This window comes from Zerene cesonia, chromosome Z (genome assembly GCF_012273895.1).
Source record: "Zerene cesonia ecotype Mississippi chromosome Z, Zerene_cesonia_1.1, whole genome shotgun sequence".
NCBI lineage: Eukaryota > Metazoa > Arthropoda > Insecta > Lepidoptera > Pieridae > Zerene > Zerene cesonia.
Window position 1 is genome coordinate 10941075 of NC_052122.1, and position 17787 is coordinate 10958861.

Sequence of the window (17787 nt, forward strand, 5' to 3'; positions counted from 1 at the left end):
AATAATTAAACAATAATTGTTTACTTAATATCACGGTTTATTGCTTTCTTTAGGCGTTAAGCCACAAACACTTTCTTGATATAGGATTATTATTGTCTAAAACACAATTGCAGACACAGCACACTGGTAAAAATATACAGGTAGTATTATATAGGTAGGCCTTTCTGGATTTAATCGTACCGTTTCAGCAAACACACGACGCGACAATTTATCTTTTTAACTCGCTAAACATAATGATACACTCAATTTCACATATTCTAGGACGATATAACCTTGTGGTAGGGCTACGTTGATAATGTAGGAGGGATTTATTCTTGTTAAAATTCAAGTCGAATCTAAAACTTATATCTTTATTTAATCACTGTTACTGCTACTGTTTTATTATGTGAAATAAAAGTTATATTATACAATTATGTTGTGTATTGTGTTATTTATAATAGTTAGAATATGTTTGGTTGACTGCGATCTTTTTGGAATGAAACCCGCCCGCGATATAGTCGTTAGATAAGGCGTTTGGTGGTCATTGCATCTTACTCTTATGGTCCAATACGACCAATACCAGTGCATCAAGAGCACAACGCGAACAGCACATAGCATAACAACATTAGTTTCCAGCTACAACTTTTAGAGAATATGAATCCCTATCTAGTGGCAAAAGATAAAAAGCTTTCAACTATACGACAATTGATTTTACAGTGAAATAATTATTTTTAACAAAAAATATACCGCCTTCAAATTTAAATTGGACCACATGACAGGCACCAGCTTTAAAAATCTTTATGTCGGTTTACCCAGTTAACAAGCTATGTAGTAAAAAGCACAAAAAACAAAGTCAAATTTACAACGTCCTCTATTTTTGAAGTCGATTGATAAAGGACATACATCAATGTATGCATTCATGAAAGTAAATAATAATATATAATATGACGGCAATATGACAGGCGCTTGCTTGCGAGTGACTACCCTATTGGCGACTGATAGCAAGTTTGATAGGCATTGTTTATGAATGAAATGCCTCTATTTCGAGGCAACGGCGCGTGACGTCTTAATGCTGATGCACTTTTCTCAGGATTGCTTGGAATGTTCACGCCGGCGCCGAGCTAAGGTTATTGGCACAATTTCAATGTATTTAACTAATAACGTAGGTATCTTACGTTTATGTCTATAATTTATAACTACGATTTTGGTTAGTTAGCGTCAATCAGACGAATTTGATTCGATAATTTCTCTTTGAATTATTCGCTCTCATGTAGTTCCTTGTTTGTTGCTTTTTTTGTTATTTTGCCCTTAGGAATAGGTACTCACTTTATGAATGCGGAAAATTAATTTGCTCGTAATTTAACTTAAGCGCTTGAAATTTTGAAATATCTTTATTTACTTATAATTTCCTCAATAACTAGGTATAATATGTACAAGGTTTGTCTTGAAAATAAAAATGATAACATTAGTAAATATGTATAACCACTGCCTGTACTTTTTATGACTTTCATTTGACTGAAATGACAATTATTTTATCGCTTTACTTACATACAGAAAAATATTAGAATTTGCTTACATTTCAAAACTAATAAAAAATTAAATTTGAAAAAATGTTATCGAAACATAAAAATTCACAAGGACCTATTTTTTTACTTTTAGGTTATTTGTGTTGTAAGAGCTTTTTAATAAACTACAAAAATATTCTCTTAAAATCTAATGGAACTTTCTTACAGCCTTGGTTTGGCTTGTTCTATAATTACACCGGATGTTTATTTTTTTGTTTTCCTCATTAACGTAATTTGTTCCAACCTACACAGATATTCGAAATGAGAAAATAATATATTATTTCAGAAATGTATGAGAGAAACAAAAATAATACTACACTACGTTATTTACTGAGTTATTTTAAAGAAACATACAGAAACAAATAAAGTGGACATTAAAGAATGTATATGTACAAATTAACCAGCTAAATATAAAATACAACATAAATCAAAAATAATTTGCCTAACTAGTAACAATCACATTGTAATCGTAATCGAATCATAGAAAATAATAACAAAATAACTCGACTGTATACATATTACGTAATATTGTAACGTAGTATGCACATGCACACTAAATTACAATATTATTGTAATACGCTATAAAAATAACTAGTTCCAGTCAGGTGCTCTATCATTTATGGCTCAGATAAATTGAAATGTATTTTGTGTATTGTACTATTTGTTACTTATATTTAGAACTCGTGTTTGGGATTCACCCAAACTCTGTAGTCCGCTTATATTGTAACGAATCTATGGAAAATAATTGTTTCGGTACCGTTTTAAATTCTCATAACATTTTGACGACATCATCTTGCGCTAAATTCTGCGAATCTATCATCATAAATAAAAGGAAAATCGGAATCGTAAAAGTTTTCCAATATCCACATCTGAAAATCTATATTGATATAAATAAACCTGAAGCTAATAGATTAGCGATATTGAAAATACATCCAAATAGACATGTTAATAAATATGTGAAATTGCTAGCAGTCGAAATGGAATCCGTAATAGGATTAAAGGCATCAATGCCTATTGTGACAGGAGGAGCTTTAAATACGACCCATGACATGATATTAAAATTCTGCGAATATGAAATGAAAAATACGGGAGGATATTTTATATGTACTTCTGTGAGAAGGAGCTTAAATTGTGCATTCGAGGGAATACCACTATTTTTTGGTGACAAGGTCATAGGAATTGCTGATAAACAAAATATTTGTAACATACAGAGAGTGTTCTTGGCGGTTGGTCCGGTCATACCTTGGATAACGTCAGTTATGAGATATGATAAAGTTAAGTTGGTTAAAATGAAATCACAAACGAAAACTACTATAGCAGTAATACAAAAAAGAGCTTTTCACAAACAAATATCAATTCGAAGTAGAGTGAAAAAACAAACGTTAAAATCTACCAATTTACCCCGATTTAGAAATAAAATAAGGCACTATAAAGGCAAAAATACTTTGATAATACTTAGTAATACGGCAAGAAATTTCAAAAATAAAACAAGGAAAAAAAACATATTAAGTAATAAAACAAAACCATTTATGACTAATAAAAATAAACAAACGACGACTAAATCATCAATTAAAAAGGAAAATTGCTCATGTAAATTTAATAACAAATCATGTTCAAGATACCCATCTAAAGTTATGTCAACAAAAACTTCAAACATCAAAATAAATGAACAAATGTCTAAAGGGACAAAGCAATCATCGTCAAAGCTGGACATACAAACAAAACCAAAATTAAAAGTAACTTTAACGAAACCTGTATCAAATAAAAGAAGTTCCTCGTCGAAAAAGATACTTTCCGATACAAAAACGTTAGTTTCCAAAACACTTGGCACAACAAAATCTACAAAACGACCCAAAACATCCAAGGCAACATTTGGATCTCCAATGACGGAAAGAACAAAAAGAAATATAATTACTACACGCCTGAAAACCGTTTCGACAGCAACTTCAAAATCAAACACAACATTATCGACGATAGATTCCACTGTGGTTGAATCTGCAACTGTTTTACCAACAGAACCTACAATCCAATTTTTGAACTTTAAAACAGCCGAAGAAATAAGATTAAGAGAAGACAACATTAGGGACGAAACATTTAATGGTTCAGAAGCATCAGTTGAGAAAGGTCAATTTAATTTGTCAACGAACGCAGTAGACTGGTTCATGAAGAAATTCAGCGACAGCCTCAAGAAAAGCCCACCACCCATTTTGATATTAACGACAAAAATGACGACGCAATTTATAGATTTGACATAACTAAATTATCAAAGTAAATTTATATTTTACATTATCTTCTCAATGATTCCTATTGTAGCTAATACCTAAGATACATCAGATTATATTTTTTAAATATTGGATTAAATTTCCCTAATTATCATTTATTATGACCCTAACGATCGATGCAATAAAAGTATAGGTGGGATTCAGCACGCATTGGGCTAGCACATGCCGGTATCCATTCCTTCTTTCCATTTGTCAATCCTTTCCTTATCCCTTTTCCCTAACAAACGGCCAGCTCATTCGCAGAGGCTAAAATTCTGCAAATGTTCATGGGGGGTAGTGATGGATTACCATCAGGCGAACCACCAGTTCAGTTGACCGCTTATGCCATAAATATGGTGTAATTTTAACAGATATTCGAGATCCAGTTGTGCTAAAAATATTTTCGGAAACAATATTAATGAAATCTTTTTTCTTTGATTAAACAACAAACTAAATGTCTGCATTAATAACAATAATACATTTTCATAGAATTCAAATCATGCAGTTTAGGGTCTATAACTGATAAGTATAGTCTGTATTACTCTTATTCAAATAGGTAAGCAATGAAGCACGTATAGTCTATGACTGTTTACCGACGTTGTGTCAAAGCTGACATTGTAAAAAATTTCAATGTCATCTGTCATATCATATCAGGACGTCCGACGGGAGAAATATTGACATTGCTCTAACTTGTAGGTACTAATTATTGTAGCTGGCAGCAGCTATTGATTTTTATGTAGATTTTTACATGTGATTTTGTGCTCGGATCGTGGGTTTTAAAGTTGCCAAGGTTTCTTTTGCATACCGGTTAATAATTATTGGTAAGTATTAGTCAATTTAAGCCAGCCTCTACTTTCTAGATGATAAATAAAAAATCATTTGCACAAAAAAAAATTGTGTGGCGTTAAAGGCGGACATACAAAATCGAATATTTGCTATTATCTTAACTTCGTATTTACGTTTTAAGCCTGGATAGATAAAAGCAGACTAAGTCCTATGTAGAGAATTTATTTTCTCGATGTTGTAAATTAAGTATAATTTACTTTGTTTATGATTATGGTTCAGTGATATAATTGAAAATTTCTCATTATTACACAAGGTTATTAAGATCTAAGTCTACCGCTTTCAAATAACAATAATTCTAACAACAATGTTAACATATTTGTTCTGTTGAAATTGATAAAAACAATTTTGTATGTAAGTAGCAAATGAATTTAATGTAACAGGTAAATAATAATTCTTAGTAAATATAATTCAGGGAATTTTGTATATGTAGTGTAAGAGATGTTAGTTAACACAATCAAAATTACTCTTAGCTTCGTTTAGTATCTTTGTATAAATATAATAGTATAAACACGGGTAATAGACTATCAATCTTACTTTTTATAATGTTATAATACTAGACATAAGTTTGAATAGCTATACTCATTATAGATTTGCCTTTAGCTGTAAGTAAAATTCCTACAAACAAAGAAATTGAGTGTAATGTTGTTATAACTTTTAGCTAAATCATCTGCGTAAATTCCCTACATTCTTTATGATAATTCACAACATTTCACTACAAAATAATATAATACGAAGACCAAATTGAGGCTTAATCACCTTTTAACTAAAGAATACTTTTATTCGGTCACATTTACTGTATTTAACTAATGTTAACTTGTAAATACTTGAATCACCATATCAATATGTCACTTATGTAATATAAAATAACATTCATTGTTGTTGAGAAGTTAGTACTTAATTTTAGTCCGCCGTCTGCAATTCAACATATAACTAATTTATAAACTGTATACCATTATGGAAAATTCTTAATTGTCAAGATATTCAGTCCGAACAGTTCACTACATAGTATTATTTAAAATGTGTGATTGAAGTAAGGAAAAAATAGAATCGTTGAAAACAGAGATACATACAACTGACTTAGTTGAGATAGGGCTGTTGCATTCCTAATTTAATTGTGTGTTTTAGGCAGGCTTTGTAATGCCTTGCTAGATTTAGACCTCCTGGGTTTTGTGTTAGTAGTAGTTAGTCAGTAGTATCGGTCGATTTTAGAGGTTCAATCTACTACCCCACCTCCTCCCCCATTGAATGTTAAGATATTATAGTTTAATATGTGCAGCAGAGCTGTTGTGCAACTTATACTTATTTTTTTTTATTTAGCTATTCAGTTACTCTACTCAATAAAGGACTTAACAAAATCCTTACAGGAACTTACTTCTGTGTTATAACAATTATACATATATACTTGTATCACTTTAGTGAACCTCCCTGAAATTACTATCTAGCTACATCCATGTATCTGGCTTTAAAGAAAATAGATCAGTGTAACATATGAATAGTGTATCTGCCCCACATAAAAAACACAGCATTTTTAACTGTCTAACAAACCAGTTGAGCATTAACACAAATTATAAAACAATTTTTAAACATGTTTACCCAATGTATATTCAAATTTCCTTAACATTGAACCTTCAAGACCGACAATGGCGAACTCACCAAGTGGCATCAACAACTTCAAAGTGGTCCTACTGGGCGAAGGCTGTGTAGGAAAGACGTCCATACTGCTACGATACATCGAAGACAAGTTTAACGATAAACACCTCACTACTCTTCAGGTAATGCATTTTCATAGCTTTGTTTTTATTAAATTAATGATTTATACACAATTTTTTTATGTCAATTATCAATACAGATTTTAAGAATCTGGCTTTTAATTCTTTTAAAGTAAACATTGCACGGGTGGACTTACATACACCAATTACAAATTAATGTATTTAAATTTTTATTATAACAATAGCATCCAGATTTTATATATTAAATTAAGATAGAACTATGATGTACTTAGATAGAAGTAAACAACCCCAATCTTTTTTATTATGAGGTGGATTATTTCATTCTTAATTAATGTGGCTATTTAGTTTACGTTTTTATTATTAAGAAAGCTCACTACTTGTTTGTTAATTAAAATTATGTCACATCTTTTAGGTTGTTTTGCGAAATAAACCTTTACTTTTGAGATTTATCAATACAATATAAATCATCGTAGAAGCAGGTTTAGTGCGAACAAATATCATATTTTTTTATTTTATTTACTAAACTTATATATATTCTCATTATATGAAATGGAGATTATTTATAGTTGTGAAACAAAATGCTGGTACAGGTAACTGTGGCATTCTCACAATTATAGCAAAGCTTTGAACTAGTTTAAGATGTTTATAATAATTAGTCATAATTTAGCTTTCCACTAAATGTGAATTATATGGTTGAATCTTATTTTCTCTAACTACAGCTTTAAATTGCATGACAAAATAGTTGTGTTACATTGGAATATATATACAACTAGCTGCGCCCCGGTTTCACCCGCGTCTGTATCCAGTCGGAATATCGGCATAAAAAGTTGCCTAAGTGTTATTCCAGTTGTCTAGCTATCTACGTACGAAATTTCATTGCAATTGGTACAGTTGTTTTTACGTGTAAGAGTAACAAACACACACACACACCCTTACAAACTTTCACATTTATTATATTGGTATAAGTATTCATTAATATAGCTACAATTTATTTTTCAAATCGGGAATAATTTAATAGTCCGTTCTCCCTGGCTTCGCCTTTGGTACATAGTCTGTGTCACCCAGTGAAATTGCAGCTTTCTAAGGATGAAGAATTTTTGAAATCGACTCATTGGTTTTGCCTCAAAACGTTACAAACATACAAAAAAACAAAAGTTTTCTTTTTATACTATTAATGTAGACTTCAGGGCAAAAGTTCGCGACAGCCAGATCTTAGCCAAATAATAAAAGCTGTAAGTTCATGCTTCTGTCAACAGTAATATTGCGCAGTAAATAAATACTATGTATAAGGCGTCTACAGTTATTATCCATTGGCTCACAGATCAATACATCAACCCACGTAGGCTAAAACAGTTTCTGCTTTCCAAGAAATTAATTTAATTACCTTCTGAGTATCATCCCACTTATATTTACCTATAATAGCTGTGCCGTTATTTGTGCCGCCATTTATTTTGTTTCTGTTTTATTCTGGCACATAAACTACATTACATATGTATCATAAAAATCTGTGATTTTCTTAAAGGGTACATCATCATCCCTTTTTAACATTTCCTCGCGTACTTCATGGATACCCTGCTACTTTTGGAGCGGTACCATCCATCATACATCATACAACCATCGACTATTCTCTTGGAATCCGGGATCGTAACCATTGAGCTACCACTAACGCTTACGCTTATATGGAATACACAAATATGTGCGAAATGTTCTGTGCCTCTGCAGTAATTTATTTATTTTTTTTTTCATTTTAAAAGTTAGCTGTTGCCCACAGCTTCAGAATTAAATATTACTAGTTGTCATGCCCGACTTCGTCCGTGGTATATAGTGTAGTTTCGATTTGCAGCGGAACGCTGATGGGATTTGTTAGAATATGCATGGTGTAGGTATTCCGACCATTGGGTGAGCCTAGTAATTATAGGTTTATATACAATTCTCTCTTAAGTCATTTCAGTCTACATTGGATCGTGATTCAAGATTTTCAATTAGTTCCTGATTGTGTTAGTTTTTCAAATAATGTCATAGTACGGTTTCAACTGAAATGATTTTAAGTATATCCAAAAAAAAGTATTATATATCTATATTCTCTTCACAGTAAAGAATTTTGCATTTTCATCAAGTAAAGTGCAGTTCATTTTCTTGATATAACATGCTGTGGAGGTAACTAAAGGTAATATTTCACAAAGCAATCCAGAATTCTTCGAATCAGAATATACTTCATCTCTTTCCTAATTGGATTGTTGCATTCCTTTCTCCGCAGTGCCTCAACAATTCCAGCAAATGTATTACATTTTCCCTTATCTTCAATGCGATTTGATTTCTTCAGAATTCAGCTATACTAAAAGTTGCAATTTTTCAAGCTAGAAACGATGTGTTCTCTTAACAACTTATATCCTAAATAAGTTCTGTGATCTGATGACCTGGTAATATAATGTTATAGTCTATTATTATAATTTATTGTTTTCTTTTTGATCATACATACAGCTTCGCTCAAATATAAAGTATTACTATGTTTTCCCTTTGTTCCCAACCCTCTACAGGTGTTGTCCGAAAACCGTCGTCATAAAAGTTAACGTCGGTGTTCCACAACACGTGACTTTTATGCTGAGTTAACGTGGTCTCTAAGAATATATTTTCCTTTGTTATTGTTATGCTTTTTTCCTACGTATTTGTTTGAATGTTGTTGTTTTAATATATTTCTTGTGCTCTTGGTACAAACGTCATCTATGTATCTATTTTATATACTATAATAGTTTAATATCCGACAGGCGACGTTCCTCAACAAGAAGCTGAATATAAATGGCAAGAGGATTAATCTTTCTATCTGGGACACGGCCGGCCAAGAGAAGTTCCACGCTCTAGGACCCATCTACTATAGGAACTCGAATGGCGCCATTCTTGTCTATGACATTACTGATGAAGACTCCTTTGGAAAGGTAATGGTTCAATATGTAATAGAGTACATTTTTTTTAGATGTTTTAGAATTGATGATGGTAGTAATTGCAATCAAGACTCTATTATTTTGGAGGATTATATGATTTATATAATTTCGTGGTAATTTTAACGTTATCACGATATTGATAAAATCTAATTTACTTTACATAGGGAAGTTGTAGCCATATTACTTTGGTCATTTCGACTGCGTTTGTTTTACCATCGGAATTCGTGATTATATTCTATATGAAAGATTTATAAATATGAAATCCGTCGATTATTAAAAATTAAACTGTCGTGGAACAAACGTACAATTTAATTGTATAAAACATGCAGCATGTACGTTTATGGTTCACGCGGACCTGAGAATGTTTATAATTACAATCCCATGCGTATAATTAGACGCGAGCAGTTATTCCCTAGTGGGTTACGGGACAGATGCATTTTTGCATCTGCTCCCTATTAAACTATTGTAACCTAAGTAAACTATTGTTTATTTGTACAATGCACAAATATAATTTATAGATTTTATTAAGATCCGATGAAAGTCCAAAGTTTTGTACAGAGTCGCCATTGAAAGAAGCAAAAAATCCCATTATAATCTAAAATTTTGACGATCCGAGACGATGATAACCACGAGAAAATCACCAAACTATCGCGTTTCTAGTTAAGTTCAAAGTTCGGTGCGGTGTGTCCTGATAATATTTTCAAAGTCTTACAACCTGAAACGATTTCAACTTCATAGTTGTGGAAAGATCGAGAGTTTCAAATAAGAACATTCTCCAGAAGTTTAAAGTCATATATTTCAAAGCGAAATGTATGTCGACAATTGCTTTCATTCTTCGTGTCCTACTTCCAGCGAAAATTTCTAAGTAACACACGTACAATACAGATCCTTTGAAATAGTTTTATAATACTTGGCTACAATTCCTTTATGAACAATAACTCGCAATAGAAAAATACCAAGTTTCATTGCTGCGGTGACTTGCTATGTCGCATTATATTACAAGTTTACAATAACAAGGTGAAGAAAGAAGACTTACATGCTTTCTTGGTAAATAAATATCGGCAGGATTGTAATTAGCTCAATGTTCGAGATCTCAGAAATGCGATTGACTTATACTACGCCTGTTAATTAAAATTGCTTTAACAATGAGCAATTTTTCGAAAGAAGTACCTCGGCCATCTCTTATTATATTATTATTATAATTTCAATTAAACTGTCTCAAGTGGCATATACGAATCCAAAAAATAAATTTTACGGTGTTATAAATGAGTTCATGTATAACACCAAAAAATTATTTTAGTAATATTGAACAGTAATGAAGAAAAAACGCAAATTCTAGAACGACATTTCAAGTAGTGCATATTAATTTAGATTGGAGTATGGTCCATGATAGACAAAAGACTTCAAATATCTACACTATTTTTAGTAGTGATTTACTTGTATATTGAATTACGTTTCATTTAGTTTAAAACGCACGAAGCATTTCTGCTCTATTCATTCGCAATTGATGTCATCCTGTTTGTGATATATATATGGAGTTTTCGCACACGTATTCACTCGGAACGTTGTTTGTATTTTATGTAACACATACAAAAAGAAATAATAAATAAACTTCTCATACGTAAAGTATGTCCTTAATTTATGCTAGCCAACCATTCCTGTTAAACATTATTGATAGGTTAGATTTTTAGAATGGAAGTTAAGCGTATTGTAGGATAGGAAAGGTGGATAAAGGAGACCATTACTTACAGGTCGCAAGTCGAGCTACAAATTTGTTCAATTATTTCTACTGGGATGAATTTTTTCTTTACTTTTCTGTCTTGAAAATGTCAAATTATAGTAAACCCACTATCTTGAAGCAATTGAGAGTGCACCAGGTTATTTTCTGTACATCTTTATATGGAAGCAGACGTAAATCTCACCACATCACAACATGCTCCAGCAGACTTCTTTTATTTCTTCAAAATAGTGGGTTGAGAGATTTTAAGGCCGGAAGACTTAACTGATTTTCGAACGTACATACGTACATACGTTAAATACTCAACCCGTTTCGTCATTCAGTTACCTTAAACATCTTACAATCAACATTATCTCGAAAGGACTTAGCCATGAAATCTATAGAATACGATTTTAATATTTTATGTTTATTTAATGTAGACGACGTATTGCACCATCTCAATTCTGAAAATAATTGAAATCAATTAAAAACAGTTTTGGCTATTTCAGGTAAAAAATTGGGTCAAGGAGTTGAAGAAAATGCTTGGCTCGGACATTGTTCTGGTGATCGCTGGAAACAAAATAGACCTGGAGCACGAAAGGACGGTGCCTCTGGAAGAAGCTGAAAGGTAAAAAATAATCCGAAAGTACACTCCTTATAATTCTTATATAATTTCCATTTTCCCAATGAAATTGATTTTGATTGTTTCATTACTGACTTAAAACGAATTAGGCTTATTCTTCGAAAGACCATAGCATTGGAGAGTACTAAAGCATATAAGTAAATGGACTAAATCATTAGTTTTTTGGAAATTATCGTGTCTATGTATCTATATGTTTTATTTATTTTATTTGATATCTTCTAGATCCAGACGCTGCCCAATATAATATTTGCCAATTAATTTCTTCCAATTAGTGCTCTCTTTACGCATTGCTCCGATCCAGTGGCCATCTCGGTCGAGTGACTTGTCAGCACACACTCGATCAATTATTATGACATCTTCTTAACCACGTTACTTTTTGATTGATAAAAATAGTTTTTTAGTACATAAGATTTTTTAAGTATATTTACTTTTCGTATTAGAACATATGTAAAACTTAAACTGAATCAATGTTTAGAAATGTTATTGTTTTATCTATGTATTAATCTGTTAAATCTCTATTGTTTCTCACGTTTAGGTAATAGTTGCAGGATTGAGAATTTTCGTTATTGAAATATCTAATCCTGGCGATCCTAATTTCTATTTAGAATAAAGATAAACTCATGTAATTATTCTGTTGTCACCATACCTTGATAAATGTACAAAGTTAGAATTAAATGTGTCCGTTTAAAGTGGGTCCAAATCGAGTTAAAAGGAATGTAACATTCAAACATGCAATCATACAGGTGATGCTAAAAAAAGCGTGTTAAAAATAGATTACAGCAATACGTAAACATAAAGTGACGTTTTTTTTATGAATTTTAATATGTTTTGCCTTGAAAGGAATGTAAATTTGTTTTGTTTTTAGAAATTCGTGCATCAGATAAGATACCTATGATGTGTCTTTGCTTATCGCTACATGTTTTGTTGAGGATATTTTATGTTTATAGAATGTATAGATTACTGTTAGGTAAACTGTTTTAATTAGCTCTTTAGAAAGAATGTTTACACATTACCACTGAAGGTATAATATATGTATATGTGAAGAAAATTTGAGTTTTAATAAATCTTAGAGACTAAAGCACATTCATAATAATATCTGATAGATAACTATTTTGGTGAATAAGTGATTATTTGGCGTTTATGCATTGACTATAAGTGTTTTAATACTTGTTCACCTACATGCATATTCACGGGCTTTAAAAAACTCATGCAACATAGAGAAAAGCCCGCAAGGAATTTTGGGAGTCCTTCATAGAGTAGTGGAACAATATAGCTTTAGTAAAGAGAAATGGTAACTACGTTTACTTACCGTTACTCTTTATCAACACGCTATTTCTTTATTTCTTTAAAATAGTTATACTAAGTCGATGTATTCTAATCCTACAAAAAGTCTTTTAATAACCTTTATCGAAAATTTATTTTGAAATAAGAAAAAATATTCCAGTTTCCCCTTATATGTGGGGGAAGGCAAAGGCTACCGCCGCAAACTTTTGTTATGTCGTTTCCATCAATAGAATTTTATTGTTGAGTTGTGACAACTGATATATTTTACTTTTACGAGATCATAGGTGTTGTACTCCTAAGCGCTTTCTCTTTAAACCGTAATGATAGATACAATGGTACTTTACAGCTACGCAAACATGGTCGGTGCGAAACACTACTACACGTCAGCGAAACTGAACCAGGGGGTGGAGGAGTTGTTCCTGGAGCTAACCCGGGAGATGCTGGAGCGGTTCGAGCAGAACTCGCAGGCCGACGCCAACCGGAGCTCCAGGGTGCTGGTGGTGGACGACGAGGCACCCGCCCCGAGCTCATGCTGCGCCGGCGCACGGAGTACATAGGTAATCGGGAACGTTGAGGAACAATCGAGGTCTATGTAATGATGGTTCTCTTGTGAATGATATTTGTTGCCTCGCGTTTCGTTGATTCGGTTTTGTACTTTGCGTGATTGGACTCGACATTAGTCATATTTTACGTGTTGCACTCTTTCTAGAACTTTCTGTTCGCTTCTAGAAGCAGCTGAATAGCCAGTCTCAGGCAAAATTTTTGTCTATTAACTTTTCATCTATTATTGATCAAAAACTAATTATTAGCACTAAATAATTTCAGTGTTTTTTAACATCACATATTGTATTCGTATATTTCTTAATAGTTATATCTATTTATATGCACTTTTATTCTCAATGAATGTTTCATAATGAATTTATATTTCATACGCGCATAAAGCTATAAGAATACTTACATACATATGTTATGAGTCTAAATTACATATAAGGTGTCTCATATTGTCTTATATTCGAAATTACTGTTTGAACAAAATTTTACAACGAAGTCACATTTTATTAAAGAGCTCTTAAACTGTAATAAAATGTATTTGATTTATTTATGTCACATGAATGTACTATACATGTAAGTAAATTTATGATTTTCTGTGCTTTAGCACTACTACCAATTTTGTCCAATCAATTTCTACTCATTTTTGTATCGCTAATTACGATGTTATAAAATAGTAATAAAACTATATGTCTAATAAAACTGTATGTCTTATATATAGGGTAGAAAAATTATCAGGAACAAACATTTAAAATTACTTCCATCTCTTTTAAGATAAGTCGAATAGGAGATTCTTATAAGATATTCTGTCTTCTCAATGCTGATCGAAAATATTGAATGAAACATCCTTCTAAAGTGTAAAGCATTCGAGATATTCTTCACACGACTATTGTGTTCATTGGTATCGAACTGCATCTACTGAAGTAAATTAATAATTAAACTTTAGTCACCACTTATTGTTACTAAGTTAGACATCTCTATATTAAGTCGCACTAATCTAGCCTCTAGGTATTAAACTAAACGCAAATGCATCTATTCAAAGGAATTGACTTGAATTAACTATATATCGGTGTTTAGTGATAATTTATTGATATATATAATACGTTATATATGTGGTTTTCTTGTTCCGGACCAGTAAGCTTGTGATATGTGTGCCTAGTTGTAAATATTCATTCTGGTAGAGATACATTTCTCTTTGCCAAATTTAATGTCATGTTATTCTTAGCGGTATATAGGTATGCCAATGTTTAACTTCAATTAGAAAATAAAGGGTCTTTCGAAAGTGTTATTCATTGTACTTGATATTAGGACTCGAGTTTTATTATTATTCGTTGATGATATACTGTTTTAAATTGTTTTCAGTTATTTAAACGCGACGTAGTGAGCTACTATGCGTTTCGACTTTTAGAATGTCTAATGAAATGTTTTCCTTATATTAGATAATACTTATTTTACACAGGTAGCATGTGACTTTAGTAAAATTAAGTTTTATTGTCGTTTTTAAATAAATATATTTAGGGTTATTGTATCGTATGGTAGGTCACAAGAAATAACAATGATCTATAGAACTTTAAACGCATAGTAGTTAGTACAATTATACTATGTTTAGTCTAATATTGTATTTTATGAATATCTTTCATAAATAAAAATGAATTCATTGCGTCGTTAAACTATTTTTCATTAGATATATTTGACGAAACTATAAAAATTATATTTTGGATGGTACACCAACTTATATCATTTTAAGGATTTTTATATATTATGCGTTGGATTGAAAGGTACTAGTAGGTAGGTAAGGGGAGAGTTTAAAATCAATGTTGGAATATCGAATCGGAGTTTTAACGGTCGTTTCTGTTTAAAGTCTGTTATTTTGATTTTGATGTAAGAGATAGAGATTTATGTTGTTATCCAGTAACTTTTTTATTGATAGGCATTCTTACATCGTGTAAAAAGTTATATCACCTTAGGTATGTGTGTATTATATATAATATATATATATATAAAGGACGTGATGCAATTTGAGATTCATTTTTATAATAAGTATTAATGTTATGAATTTTATGATCTATAAATAAAATATTTTCATAAAAACTATCATATTTAAATTTATCTTTTTATAGTTCTTTAAAAACACGATATAGGGTAGCTGTGGCATATTTAAAGAAATTCGTCTTGTATATTCTATAATATGTCTACTATAACATGAAATAAATATTTTTCTGTTATATTATTAAATGTTAAAATAATAACATTACTACACTCGTAGCGTCGATGGTAGAGGTTCTATATAAGTTTATAAATTTTAATCGTATTTGCTCATTCTTTAAAGTGCCTATTTTACTGATATAATAATATCTCGCTAAGCAAACACTCTTCTCACGAAATGATGAAATTCTTTTCTTTTATGACAAGGAAACTAATTAACACAAAAATGTCTAATTTATTATCTATCGTTTCCTCGAGGACTCCCTCTTTTTTTCCTTCTACGTTGGATAAAATTAGAGGGCATTATATTTAACTATTAAACGGCTCGTACAGATATTCTATTTGGTGTCGTATTCAACGTTAAAGTAATTTTAGTCTTCTCAATAGCTAGTAGTTAAATATGTATAGAATTCAATATTGGGACAGTTTTGACTTAAATTTTTATGTTTTCGTAGCTCCATTCGCTTGCAATAAGTACAGTTTATGATTATGTATTGTGACTGTCGAATTTAGTTATTTCGTGTCTTGAAATAATTTAATTGAAATCATTATTTGATTTGAAAGTAAAATACTTCCCGTTAAAAGTAGTTTGTCCTAATTATTTAGTATTTTAGAAATTATTTCAAAGGTTCTTTAGTTTTTCTACATCACTATAGATTATATTCAAAATTATGTTTCACATGTAGTGTAACTTATAGTAATAAGTAACTCTTACCTTTGTAAATATGTAAGTTTATGTATAACTTGTGTCAATAAAAAATAGAATTATGTCTGTTGTCTTTTTTCTCCCCAAATCATCATCATCTTGATAACATCATCAAAAAGAATTTTTTTATTTATCTGCTATACATATTAATATCATATGTTATCAAATATTTAAATTAAATGTCACACTATAATTAATTCATAATTGAATTCTTTATTGACACGCATGTTTGTGATTATATAATATGTATCTCATATATAACTGTGGTCCATTTTTTCTGATTTCTACCTGAATGTTTTTTTAACATTAGACTGGTTTTATACTACGTTTTCAATATCGCCTAAGATGAAATTAATTAATAATTGTATTGACCACAGCCTCATATAATTATTTTAACTAGTCTTCATTTTATATTTTCTTACGATTTCACACACGAGTCATGTCCTTAATAAATATGCAGTAAATTTACAGTTATATATATATTCATTGAATAATCTACTGCTACAATTTATTTTGATACAAATTATTGTCTTCGCAAAGCATTATGTTATTTTAAAACTAAATAAATACTGGATTCGTTTTTATCATTTGTTAAGACTCGTATGTGAATAATGTTCGTAGATTACATTTCTTTAACAAGGAATTATGTTATTTCAATTTGAATTTCTTGTAATGGTTATATTGTATCATTTATTAATAAAGGTTTTGTTAAATATTGGTTATTTTATTTGTGTATACACATATGCGCATGCTGTTATGTAATTCGCTTAGATTTATAAATTAGAAAATGTGCACAGTTAAAAAATAAACTTTAATAGATCAAACAAAATTTAAATTATTATTAAGATAATATCGCATATTGCATGAAACTATAGATTGCACTAAGGACAACATTTTCAGGCTGTGCCACATCGACATTGCATTTATTCAACCTCCACCAATAATGTCTAAAGTCTAGAAAGTGATTCGGTGCTCACGTATGAACCACTTGTCCAAGGCACATGAAAGGGACATTGCATCTTGTCAAAAACATAAATTCATGTACCTATTTATATTTCATTACCGCTCGCTATAGCTGCGCCAACGTCAAATCAGAATGAATCTTAAACTATATAACCTATGACCCACAGGTATAATTTATTTTGTTGTGGACTTGTGTACAAAATCGGTTTAGTAGTATAACCATAACATTCAAAAAATCATATAGCATTTTCAACTTCTTATATTATTAGCTATTCGCCCCGGCTCCGCGGCTTCACTTTTTATGTCAGTTTTACAAATTATAACCATTATTTTCGCAGCGAACACAAGTCCAAAAATCCAAACATTAAAATCCGTTCAATCGTTCTTGTGGATGGTGTGA

General features: G+C 31.0%; 1 protein-coding gene across 1 annotated transcript; it reads left to right on the forward strand.

Annotated features, from left to right (window-relative positions):
* The first annotated feature begins 4447 nt into the window (after positions 1 to 4447).
* On the forward strand, positions 4448 to 16470 carry LOC119835921 (ras-related protein Rab-21). Its single transcript, XM_038361050.1, has 5 exons — positions 4448 to 4626; positions 6285 to 6423; positions 9147 to 9314; positions 11547 to 11665; positions 13311 to 16470. The coding sequence occupies exons 2-5, from the start codon at positions 6292 to 6294 to the stop codon at positions 13519 to 13521; spliced, it is 630 nt and encodes a 209-aa protein (XP_038216978.1). The 5' UTR covers positions 4448 to 4626; positions 6285 to 6291; the 3' UTR covers positions 13522 to 16470.
* Positions 16471 to 17787: the final 1317 nt, after the last annotated feature.

Excerpts from the sequence above, each read along its gene's own strand:
- LOC119835921 (XM_038361050.1), top strand. The coding sequence starts at position 6,292 with ATGGCGAACTCACCAAGTGGCATCAACAACTTCAAAGTGGTCCTACTG. Across the intron at positions 9,315-11,546 it reads ATGAAGACTCCTTTGGAAAG|GTAAAAAATTGGGTCAAGGA; the intron begins GTAATGGTTCAA and ends TGGCTATTTCAG. Across the intron at positions 11,666-13,310 it reads CCTCTGGAAGAAGCTGAAAG|CTACGCAAACATGGTCGGTG; the intron begins GTAAAAAATAAT and ends GGTACTTTACAG.